Source organism: Aspergillus glaucus, assembly GCF_001890805.1.
Source record: "Aspergillus glaucus CBS 516.65 unplaced genomic scaffold ASPGLscaffold_3, whole genome shotgun sequence".
In the NCBI taxonomy this organism is placed as follows: domain Eukaryota; kingdom Fungi; phylum Ascomycota; class Eurotiomycetes; order Eurotiales; family Aspergillaceae; genus Aspergillus; species Aspergillus glaucus.
Genome location: NW_019170455.1, coordinates 782,084 through 794,430, shown reverse-complemented (window position 1 = coordinate 794,430; position 12,347 = coordinate 782,084). Strand labels below are relative to the sequence as shown.

At 49.1% G+C, this 12,347-nt stretch overlaps 4 protein-coding genes across 4 annotated transcripts; 3 read left to right on the top strand and 1 right to left on the bottom strand.

Annotated features, from left to right (window-relative positions):
* Window positions 1-285: 285 nt before the first annotated feature.
* ASPGLDRAFT_42881 (F1F0 ATP synthase subunit g) lies at window positions 286-1,670 on the bottom strand. The gene is made up of 3 exons (XM_022545692.1): window positions 1,156-1,670; window positions 871-955; window positions 286-799 (listed from the first exon to the last, which is right to left on the bottom strand). The coding sequence occupies exons 1-3, from the start codon at window positions 1,610-1,612 to the stop codon at window positions 559-561; spliced, it is 783 nt and encodes a 260-aa protein (XP_022404497.1). The 5' UTR covers window positions 1,613-1,670; the 3' UTR covers window positions 286-558.
* Window positions 1,671-3,458: 1,788 nt separating this feature from the next.
* On the top strand, window positions 3,459-4,698 carry ASPGLDRAFT_119277 (NAD(P)-dependent alcohol dehydrogenase; the record flags this gene model as incomplete). The annotated part of the gene is made up of 2 exons (XM_022540033.1): window positions 3,459-3,631; window positions 3,705-4,698. The coding sequence occupies 2 exons, from the start codon at window positions 3,459-3,461 to the stop codon at window positions 4,696-4,698; spliced, it is 1,167 nt and encodes a 388-aa protein (XP_022404496.1).
* An 835-nt stretch (window positions 4,699-5,533) lies between these two features.
* Window positions 5,534-8,437, top strand: agdC (putative alpha-glucosidase; the record flags this gene model as incomplete). The annotated part of the gene is made up of 7 exons (XM_022544152.1): window positions 5,534-5,744; window positions 5,798-6,405; window positions 6,456-6,699; window positions 6,752-6,823; window positions 6,876-7,340; window positions 7,392-7,500; window positions 7,549-8,437. The coding sequence occupies 7 exons, from the start codon at window positions 5,534-5,536 to the stop codon at window positions 8,435-8,437; spliced, it is 2,598 nt and encodes an 865-aa protein (XP_022404495.1).
* Window positions 8,438-11,523: 3,086 nt separating this feature from the next.
* Window positions 11,524-12,323, top strand: ASPGLDRAFT_1505476 (uncharacterized protein; the record flags this gene model as incomplete). Its single annotated transcript, XM_022542161.1, has 3 exons — window positions 11,524-11,549; window positions 11,609-12,050; window positions 12,159-12,323. 3 exons carry the CDS (start codon window positions 11,524-11,526, stop codon window positions 12,321-12,323), a joined length of 633 nt encoding a protein of 210 aa, XP_022404494.1.
* Between the last annotated feature and the right edge of the window lie 24 nt (window positions 12,324-12,347).

Here is a 12,347-nt window from a genome sequence, read left to right as displayed (position 1 = left end):
GCGCACGGACCAATCAGAGTCGCTGGTTGTCAGTGTTGTATGAAATCGGTTCCTGCACGATGCAGTAGAGAATATATGTAAGTTTTTACATTGATCGCAGTTAAGGCAATTCGGAATTGGTATGGTGCTGAGTATCATTTATCTACAGCATTGGTGGTAGAATGTGGTCTTGTATAACGACTGATCCGCTCAACGGTTGACAGTCCCGCTAATCTAGAGTACTCTGTACTTGTAGTCAAAATTGCTACTACGCATTGCGTTTATGAAAAAACCAGACGAGAATAACAGAGAAGAGATGCTTTTATTCATATTATGCGCATACAGGATTATATCCAAGTAAGATTTGTGCAAAGATGCGCTCGCCCGGAGAGCCTCCCCCACGTCCGGAAATCGCACAACCCCGGAAAAAAGCCTGATTTTAAAACCACACAAATCTTTGCCTCAGACAACAGTTAAATTCCATCGTCTATCATACAATAATACAAGCACGCAAGGAAAATGGGGAAATATATGAAGGACGGTTCAGACATGACTTGGGTGTAGTGTAGTGTTATAAACCTAGTGGTGCTCTCCGTGCGCAACCTCCCCCCGGTAGCCGACAATGTTAAATCTTCCGATGATCTCGCCCACGGTGAAGAAACCAAGAACCTCAGCGGCGGTGACACCGGCAAGTGCGATCTCCTTGGCGTTGGCGCTGCGGACGCGGTTCAGGATGTTCTGCGACGAGAGGGGGCTGGACGAGGGGTTGCGGGCGGCGTTGAGGAGGTGCTGGAAGTAGGACTGGAAGGTAGCCACATTGCTGTTGGAGGAAACGGGTTAGCAGGAGGCCTTTGGTTTCGCGGCGTTCACTTGATAGACGGGGGCCCTTACGGAGGGGTCATGTTCTGGCCACGGAAAACCAGCTTGCCGAGCTCAAGTCCGACTCTCGAGTAGTAGAGCGTAGGGGGTATCATAGCTAAACCAGCATCGCATTTTGTCAGTCATGTACAACCGGAAATATTGTGGTATACGAGTGCAGAACATGGGCCCATCAAGGAGGCAAATGGAGCAAGGGGTGACGAAAGCAAACTCCCCCGCGAGCCATTGCAACCATTGAGAGAACCCATCAGATAGAAAAGCAAGTCCAGATTTGGCGAAAGAAGGGCTTTCTCTTACACTCGACAAAAGAAATGACCTTTCCGGTTCTTCCACCAACTTTCTTCAGAGCACCACCGAGACCCTGAGCAGCGTTCGAGAGGGCAGGGCCGGCCGACGAGGAAACACGAGAGAGACCCTCAGAAGCCTTCGAGGCAGTGGACGAGGCCTTTTCGCTGGCCTTGGAGGCAGCTTCGGAGGAGGAAGAGGCATGTCTGACCGCGGTCCTCCGGGTCAAGAACTGCGACTGCCGCAGAACGGCACGGGACGCTGTGGCGGGCATGACTGAAGCGACTAGGGAAAGGAAGGACGGTAGAAAAGGAAGAGAAGACGAAAAAGAAGTCGCTGGTGGAGGACAATCAAGTCCAATGGGGTCTGGGTCAAGAGCGTCGCGCAGCAACTTCAAAGCCACAAATTGAGATTTGAGTTCGGAAGGTTCAGGGAAAAGGCCTCCGTTCACGTGATTTACTTCCGACATTCACCTTTCCGCAGTCAATTCTGAAGATTTATTGAGCCATTTTTACCCAGGGGTACGGACTTGTCCAATTAGTTTTGTTTACTTTACGCTGGAGTCCTCTAATGCCTGTCATGCATTGGTGATATCATTCGTGGTGCATTGTCTACCCGACTTGAAATTCATAACCGCCGCTAGGGAACTTGTCGGAAGACTGGCATCTAACATACCCGGAATACTTAACCACTGACATTCATGCAGGACTTACTTATTGCAACTCAGTATAACTGTCAAATAGTACCGTTTACACGCAGACAAGAGTCAGAATACTAACTCCTCACTACACATTCCGTCCGCACACATGGAGGAACGGAGCGAGATACCGGCTGAGGGGTTCAGGAGGAGCATGGAAGAGATGCCCCATGGACATGGAACGCAGCATTCCTCGACCTAGTGAAAACATATCAACCATATTTCCGATGAAAGGTTCTTCCGGGTCTCCCCAAGTACGGCTCCTCGTTGGTTATTCCGGAAGCATGGGCGCCGGCAAGTGATGAGCCCAAACGTCAAGGTCCCCGAAACCAGCACGCAGGTTTTTCAGACGACGTTGGAATAAACTTTTCTGGAAAGATCTGGGAAGTGCTTGAGGTTTGTAGATGATGTCCAATCGGAAGAATTTGATATCATTCTGATTCCCTGACACCGCCTCCTTTGCCAAATGTCTGCATCAGGCTCGATCTGGCTCCGTCGAATGTCGCCTCTTGTCCTTCTGGGGACAGGGATGCTTGTGCTCGTATGCTAGTTTTGGATTTCTTGGATATGCTCTATCTAGTTCCCGGTTGATTTATCAATTCCATTGGCCATTCCCTTTCCTACGCCTATTTGGACTATCCCCCTATGAAACCACCTGGACAATCCTGCTTTCCAGCATAGAATGTGACCGGAACAGCCGAGGGCCAGTGGCCTAGAACCTCCGGGGATGTCTCAATGTCAGACGACATGCTGTGTGATGTGCAGTGAGAGCTCTGTACTCTGTCGGATACTTACTGAAGTCACGAGATACATCTTTGCGAGTACAAAATCCATTTCCGTACCATTGCCAGGTCGACGATACCACGTTGAAGGCGTCCAAGTCAAGGGGAGAAACAACACAATCGTGCCGTATCGCAGCTTTAGCACATACACAGGTCTAGAATTTACCCGGCTTATTTGAAATAACTTGGCGACAATACGCAGAATCGCTACAGGGGTAGCTCGAATAGATAGCTGTAATAGGTAGCCAATAACCCTATAAATCCTTAGGGACATTAACTGGATAATAGACAGGGATAAATGGCTATTTCGCCTCTTTGGGCCTTATTATTTAACCGAGCCAACCGGCATACTACTTGAATCTTGGCTATATCGTTATGCTACCACTGGAGGAATTGAATTTCCCGTATGTACTTTTACCAGCGTACCTTTGTAAAAGTGTTGCATATGCTCAGCAGTTACTAGGATATCTCGAATGTTCAGTAGTATTCTCTCTTGCCACTCAATATCCTTAATAATGCTGTCCAGCTATCAGTCGCTGTCCTCCGCACTGGCCAATAACGCCCTCCAGACCAACCCCACGTTCGCGGGGCAAGGTGGTTCGGGTAAAAGCTGTACTCCATCCACTCCACCAGAGTCGAGATGCGGATGAGTGTTGTTGGATGGAGGGAGCGCTGATGGTCGTGTCACCCTCGTCTGCAGATTTTTCGTTCGTTTCTTTTTTGGGTTGACTATTAAAGTAGTACAACTCAGTCTTTTTCCTCTTCTTTCCTTCACCTCCTCCATATCTCTCTTTCGTTCTTATAGATCACTCGCTTTACGTCATCCTACCAGCACAATGACTAGCGCTACCGCTGTTACCGTCAACAAGGCCAACATCGGTGTCTTCACAAACACCAACCATGACCTCTGGGTCGCTGAAGCGCAGCCTTCTCTCCAGGATGTCCAGAGTGGAAAGGGATTGAACCCTGGAGAAGTTACTGTCGAGGTCCGCAGCACAGGAATTTGCGGGTATGCTTTCATCTTCTTTCTTGAGCTTCGTGGCGATTACGATAACTGACTGTTAACTGTTGGCTTGGATTAGATCCGACGTTCACTTCTGGCACGATGGTTGTATCGGCCCCATGATCGTTACTGGCGACCACATCCTCGGTCATGAATCTGCTGGTCAGGTCATTGCCGTGGCTCCCGACGTAAAGCACCTCAAACCGGGCGACCGCGTGGCAATCGAACCCAACATTATTTGCAACGCTTGTGAGCCCTGCCTTACCGGACGGTACAACGGCTGCGAGAACGTCGCTTTTCTGTCCACTCCTCCCGTCGACGGTCTGCTCCGTCGCTATGTCAACCACCCCTCCATTTGGTGCCACAAGATTGGAGACATGAGTTATGAAGATGGTGCTCTCTTGGAGCCGCTCAGTGTGTCCCTGGCAGCAATTGAGCGCAGTGGACTTCGTTTGGGTGACCCCTGCCTGGTTACCGGAGCAGGTCCCATTGGTCTTATAACTCTGCTCAGTGCTCGCGCCGCAGGTGCATCGCCCATCGTCATTACCGACATCGACGAGGGACGATTGCAATTTGCCAAGTCGCTGGTGCCCGACGTGCGCGCCTACAAGGTCCAGACCAATCTCTCAGCGGAGGACAACGCTCAGGGTATCATCAACGTTATGAATGACGGCAACGGCTCCGCACCGGATGCTCTGCGACCCCGTCTTGCTCTGGAGTGCACGGGTGTGGAGAGCAGTGTCGCCTCCGCTATCTGGAGTGTGAAATTCGGTGGCAAGGTCTTCGTGATTGGTGTGGGCAAGAATGAGATGAAGATCCCATTCATGCGTCTGAGTACCCAGGAAATCGACCTCCAGTACCAATACCGCTACTCCAACACCTGGCCCCGCGCCATTCGCCTGGTGAAGAACGGTGTGATTGACTTAAGGAAACTCGTCACCCACCGCTACGCGCTCGAAGACGCCCTTAAGGCTTTCGGTACGGCTTCTGACCCTCGGACGGGTGCTATTAAGGTCCAGATCATGAGCTCGGAGGAAGATGTCAAGGCCTCGTCGGCTGGTCAAAGTATCTAAGGTAATGGAGTTTGTTTGTGATTATGGGCTTGGTGTTGTTTTTATTTGCATTGCGATGACCCTTTTTATGTGATGTTTCCATTTTCCAAATACCTGTGCTAGAGATGCAATTTAAACCATAGAACTGGTAGCTTGGCCTACTTCGGTATATTGTGTTCCTGTTCAAAAATGCACAACTCAACGTGCATAATTTTGTACAAGCATCAAGTCTTGGCACGTCGAGGAATGCCCCCCGTTCGTTCCTCAGGACTATCCTCACCTCGAATTCCCGCAAAAACAGCTATCTTGTTCCCTCCGTTAATACACCGGAATGGTAATGGTCATGGTGCAGGAGGGGCACAGCAACAGCGCTACATCCCGACGGAGATCGGTCTTGGAAGACACGCTACCATCAAGTTCCCCGATAAATGGCCGATGCCGGTCCTCCCCTTGGGCCAACGACGCCCTCCCATTGCACGGACTTTCCCCGCGGTCTGACCTCACATACCAGGGTTTCCCCATATTTCTCCAGATTTAGCCTTTGGCCGGGTCCGTCCGCTCTAGAAAATCAATTGGACGCCGTGCAGTGCCGAAGCCGACAAATTCCCGGTCTGGGAATGTGAGGTTCGGGTTTGTTGGGCGTTGGTTTGTTCGGTCAATCTCGTTGTGGTTAGGGATGCAATAATTAAGGTGTTTTGGCGGGTTAATACAATTTATCGGTTCCTGTTGCACCCCACATTGGATATCCGGAAAAAGAAATCTCTCGACGCATGTCAGCAATATAAATACTAGGCTATAGCCCGGGCTGAATACGACAGCTAGACTACCATCTCATTCTAACTATATTGAGCCCGCCATGTTGGGGAGTCTACTACTCTTTGCGCCCCTTGCAGGGGCAGCCGTTATTGGGTCTAGACAGAATAGCCAGCACTGTCCCGGATACAAGGCAACCAATGTCCAAGAAGGTTCCAATTCTTTGGAGGCTGACTTGGTGCTGGCCGGCAAGCCCTGTAACACGTATGGTTCTGACTTGGAGAGCTTGAAGCTCCTCGTTGAGTACCAAACTGGTAGGTCCTTGTTGTACAGTGAAACTGGTTTAAGCTTATGCTAACATTGCTAGATGAACGTCTCCATGTGATGATTTACGATGCCGATGAACAAGTCTACCAAGTGCCCGAGTCTGTCCTGACCCGGCCCGACAGTGATGGTGGCTCTCGCGAGAGCTCGGAACTCAAGTTCGACTACAAAGCTGAGCCGTTCTCCTTCACCGTCAACAAAGGGGATGAGGTGCTGTTTGACACCTCTGCCTCGGAGCTTATCTTCCAGTCTCAGTACTTGGGCCTTCGTACCTGGCTCCCTAAGGACCCGCATATCTACGGGTTGGGAGAACACAGTGACTCTCTTCGTCTGCCTACGACCAACTACACTCGAACTCTCTGGAACCGTGACTCCCCCGGTGCTCCCCCCGACAGCAACCTGTACGGTAGCCATCCGGTCTACTACGACCACCGTGGTGACAAGGGAACACACGGAGTGTTCCTTTTGAACTCCAACGGAATGGACGTGAAGCTCAACAAGACCGGCGACGGCAAGCAGTATCTCGAATACAATACCCTTGGCGGTGTTTTTGACTTCTATTTCTTTACTGGATCGACTCCCAAGGATGTCAGCGCTCAGTACTCTGAGATTGTTGGCCTCCCAGCCATGCAGAGCTACTGGACTTTTGGTGTATGTTGTCACTCGTGAACAATATCTGAAGCTAGCTAACTACTTCATAGTTCCACAACTGCAAATATGGCTACAGAGATATCTACGAGACTGCTGAAGTTGTTTACAATTACAGCAAGGCCGGAATTCCCTTGGAGACCATGTGGAACGACATCGACTACATGGACAGGAGAAGAGTGTTCACGAATGACCCAGCGAGGTTTCCTCTGGAAAAGGTGCGCGAACTTGTGGACTACCTCCATGACCACGACCAGCACTACATTGTTATGGTTGATCCGGCTGTGAGCGCTAGCAGTAAGTATTTACCATCCAGCATTGACACGGGTATACCGCTAACATACTCTAGACAATTCTGCGTTCAAAAAGGGTCTGGACCAGGACATTTTTATTAAGAGGGAGAACGGGACACTTTACAAGGGTACGTTGCCAACCTTAATATTTCTAAGAATAAATGATTGATCGTTGATTAGGTGCTGTGTGGCCTGGTGCTACTGCTTTCCCTGACTGGTTCCACCCTGACATCCAGAAATACTGGGATGGGGAATTCAATGATTTCTTCAACCCAGAGACCGGCGTTGACATTGACGGATTGTGGATTGACATGAATGAAGCCGCCAACATGTGCCCGTACCCATGCCCGAACCCGGAGCGTTACTCAGAGGAGAATGACCTCCCTCCAGAACCACCATCAGTGCGCGCAAGCAACCCGCGTCCATTGCCTGGATTCCCCTCCGACTTCCAGCCATCTTCGTCGAAGCGTGAATTGGCAAAGAGGGAACAGGGAAAGAAGATCGGCCTGCCTGACCGCAACCTCATCAGCCCGCCATACAAGATCCGTAATGCTGCTGGAGGTTTGAGCCAAAAAACGATCGACACGGATCTCGTTCACTCAGGAGGATATGTCGAGTATGACACTCACAACATGTATGGTACAAGTAAGTCGACACCATGCATATGTCCATAGATCTTGTGTCTAACCAAAATAGTGATGGGTGCTGTCTCGCGCAAATCCATGCTGCAGCGCCGCGAAGATGTGAGACCATTGGTTATTACTCGCAGCACCTTTGCAGGAGCTGGGACACAAGTTGGACACTGGTAAGTTTGCAAATCCCATTGAATTTACTCCCAATATTAACGAATCAGGCTGGGCGACAACCTGAGTCAATGGGACAGATATAGGGCCTCCATCCAACAAATTCTCTCGTTCGGATCCCTATTCCAAGTCCCCATGGTCGGAGCAGACGTCTGCGGATTCAGCGGCAACACTACCGAAGAACTCTGCGCACGCTGGGCAGCCCTAGGATCCTTCTACACCTTCTACCGCAACCACAACGACCTCGGATATCGCCCACAGGAATTCTACCACTGGCCCACCGTCACCGAATCCGCTCGGAAGGCAATCGACACCCGCTACCGTCTCCTCGACTACATCTACACAGCCTTCCGCCGCCAAACTCAGACCGGTGAACCCTTCCTCCAGCCTCTCTTCTACCTCTATCCAGAGGATAAGAACACTTTCTCCAACGACCTCCAGTTTTTCTACGGTGACGCTATTCTCGTTTCCCCGGTTACGCAGAAGGGCTCACGCTCCGTCAAGGCTTATTTCCCTGGTGATATCTTCTACGACTGGCACACCGGTGCGCCACTCCGCGGAAACGGCACACATGCAACCATCGAAAACGTCAACATCACCGAGATCCCCGTGCACATTCGCGGCGGCAACGTCATCCCCGCTCGTACCTCAGGTGCATCCACAACTACTGAGCTGCGCAAGAAGGGCTTCGAGTTGATCATCGCGCCTGGTCTTGATGGCTCTGCGTCGGGCAGTCTGTACTTGGATGATGGCGACTCGATTGAGCAGCCTAAGACCTCTGAGATTCGCTTCGATTACCGTGATGGTGAATTGAAGATCGATGGCAAGTTTGGGTATGATGGAGATGCTGTTGTGGAGGCTGTTACTTTGTTGGGAGACAAGAGTGCGAAGAAGGATGTGCAGATTGAGTTGAACAAGGAGACATCTGTGAAGGTCTAATTGTACAAAGGGATGTCCATCTCAGACTAGTCCTGTACAGAAGTTGCAGCATCAGCTGAAATGAAAGCAATTCCATCAAAGAAAGGTCTAGATATCTTCCATATCGTATCCAGTAATGCTGTAGATCACTAGTATGCATCCAATCCAACTATTGGATTATACTGAATATTTTGGCCAACTACATCTCGTGCACGAAGCTGAAATGGAGACCGAGATGTGCTGGACCTATCAAAATCAAATCTCATAGATCTGAGGATGATTATCCTTCTTCTACACTCATTGCAGACTACCACATCAATAGTCTGGGCTCGGGCTATACGATCTCGATGATGTGACATCAACCGAGCAAAAGAACAACAAGCTATATAAAAATCCCAAAACCCCCATGTCCCTCGAATACAACCCTTGAATACTTCGTCCCATCCAACTATTCTCCACCAATCACCCACCATGCATCTTTCCTTCATCCCATTAGCAATCCTCTCCTTCGCTTCCGCTACCCTCCCACTAGCCCAAGCCTCCCTCCTCCCTCTCCCCTCTCCCTCCAACGGGCTCCCATCGACCTCAATCTTTTCGGCGATCAAACGAGCAGCATCCCAGGTGGCGGTGATGGGAAGGCACAGGCTATCGCCGGCCACGACGGCAGCGGCGGGCATAAGAATGATTTAAGAGTGAATAAGAACGTCGAAAATGTAAGGTCGAAGAAAAACGGCTCTTAAGAGCGAACACGCCAGTGCACGGTTATTTATGCCTGGCGTTTCAGGCATGAATGCCGCTGCTGCCTGCTGCACCCAGACAGGGGTCGCTCCTTGTTCTTCACTATCATGCATCAAATATTTATAAAAGAGACAAAGTTATGGAATATTGTAGCTTGTATAGTATATCGATTCATGTATAGAAAAATCAACAAGTATTGCCAGTGGTTCTGGTAGCGGCAATCTAAAGCCAGCCCTAAGTTACATGCTCATCCCCCCACAGAACCAACCCCAGTGCATCTCCAAGAATTTGCATAGCAGCATAGAATAGCAAGCTCATAACAGAATAAAATGCCTTTTGTACTGCATAAGGGACAGTTTTGGTGGTTCTACATCCCGACATCCCGGCAACCTTATAGGCAACAACCAAACAACGTCATGGACTACAAGACAGACCAAAAAAAAAAAAAAAGAAAGAAAGAAAGAAAGAAAGAAAGAGCAAACAAAAAACGAACGCGCCGGGAGTCGAACCCGGGCCTCGTGGACCACTAGATGCAAGCGCTCTCCGTTGAGATACACGTCCGTTCTCCGGATATTTACTATAGCTAGTGGTCCATATGTTCACGATGGGAGCCTGTTCTACAGTATGCCTGGGGCTGCAACGTGCTGAATAAAGATTATATAAGACAGAATGAGAAGAAAAGGAAAAACAAAAAAGAAAAAAAGAAAGAAGAAAGAAGGAGCCATGCCGAGACCTCCCAGCGAGCAGCCACTTTATTGTTTCGCTATCAACAATTTGTTCTCATGTATAGAATTACTTCCATCTTCTAACACCAGCTTGTAAATTGAAATAAAAGTCTTGGTACTTTGTCTATGCGGCCACTTCTTGCATCTGGATCTGGTGTATATGCCCCGTTCTTATTCGACACCATCTTGCTGCCGCTCGTAAGCTCCATTTTGAGAGGAAATCACCGTCGATGTGAAGAGCGGTTTTCATGATATTTAAGAAATGCAGTCCCAATAGCATCAATCTGTTTGCTATTATTGTAAGTCGACAATGAAAGGAGCTGGATCTGAAGGCACAAAGACAGGGTCTGGGGCCATGGGGTTGTGAATGAGTTAAAGGAATGTTATATTCACCAGCGAATGCATGCAAACAGAGCAAATGAGTACAAGAACAACACATTGTATAAAATTCATTACAACAACTTCCCTCCTCTCCCCCATCTACACCATATTTCCAGCCATGCCGTTTTGTTCTCCACTCGGGCATCCTAATGACGCAGATGAGGTTGACGATTTCATCGAAACTCTATGGGACTATGCCAATAAGCAAGAGACGGTGTTCGTGGACGCAGAGCAGCTGGGGAATCTTGGTGTGAACGCTGAATTTGATATTGACATGTTTGTCTGAAGCAATTTTCTACCCTACAGACTTGGGGGGCATGAAGGAAATACCCCTCGCGCCAATGATTAATCTGAAGAACCTGCATTACATTTCATATGCAAGCCATCACTCCCATTCTTATTCCCGATATGATGGACTAACGTCTGTTGTAGTGATGGTAATTCATTTTACGAATTTGGAAATGGGTTGCTATTCGGCTATCCAACAACGGAGACCCCAATGAGGGATTTCTGGAAATCTAAGCTCCTACTGGAGGACGCTAGCGGTTACTATGCTCACGTTACCATTTTAGTCTGCCATGACTGCCATGTGAAATCTTCAAGCACCGTCCTCTTGGGAGAGCTGGGTGGTATTTTTACCGCCATTCGAAACCGGTTGAGAGAGGAAGATCTGCTTGCCCTTGAAAATCACACTATTTCCCCCGTATGCATGAAGCTCTATTACTTTCTGTTCTAACCTGTTCTAAAATTGCTAACAATATGCTAATATCGATCCTCATGCTATCCTTCATGGGGCCTCAACAAGGCCGGATTATCCACGCTCACTACGATAAACATCAACGGGTTCTCGCTCTACAATATCCAAAGCTTTTTGACTTTGCGCGCAAAGAAGAATCTCCATTGGAGTTGTTCTATAGATACTTCCTAAGCAATCCTACTAAGCCGAGGAGATGGATGTCCGTCAACTAGTCATTTACTTAAACTCACATGCATGCCGCTTTTAGCTGGGGAGTGGTGATTGTCTTTATAAATGCCATTTTTATACCTCTCGCACACTTTTGTTACTACATCAATTTGCCATAAGTATAAATATTGTCATGTCTGGCTCTGTATATTCTTTCCTATGGCATTGCGTACGGTTGAGGGTGATAATTGAGCGTAGGGCTGTATTACCGTCGAATGGAAGATGAGGTCATACTTCTACAAATATCTACCCTCGACCTTGCAACATCCATACTGATTCCATCCACCAAATCAGCCACCATGACCCGCGTCTACTTTCAAATAATGTCCGACCTCCACCTCGAAACCCACCCTTCCTATACCTCCTACCCACTCCCCCAAACAGCCCCAATCTCGCCCTCCTCGGTGACATCGGCCACGTCGCAGACCCCCAACTCTTCACCTTCCTCGAAGACCAACTCAGCCACTACTCGATCGTCTTCTATCTCCTTGGCAACCACGATCCATACCACATGTCATTCCAGCTCGCGAGGAAGAAAATGCGGGAGTTCCAAGCAAAAGTGGATAAACGCAAGATTATGCTGAGGAAGTTCGCCTTTTTGGATCAGACGAGGTTCTACATCAGCGATGGGATTACGATTCTAGGTTGCACGCTATTCTCGCATGTCCCTCCGCACCAGGAGTTTGCTGTTGAGATCCGGCTGGTGGATTTCAGGGGTATTCTACGGTGGGATGTGGATGAGCATAATGCTGCACATGAGTCGGATCTCAATTGGCTTAATGATCAGGTTGGCCGAATGGCTGTGGACGAGCCGCATCGACGGATCGTGATTTTTCACACCACAGCCCCAGCACGGATCCGAGGAGTAGGGATCCCAGTCATGAAGGAAGTGAGGTTTCGAGTGGGTTTGTTACGGATCTGAGTGGGGGGGGAGTGCTGGAGGGCATTTAATGTTGTGGCGTGGGCGTTTGGACATATGCATCACAACTGTGAGTTCAGAGATGAGGGTGGAAAGACTATCATGACGAATCAGAAGGGGTATTATATGTACCCGAAGAAGACGTTCGTTGCTGGCCGTGTGTTCACGGTTGGCGAATAGCTGCAGCCATTGTCAGTGAGCTCT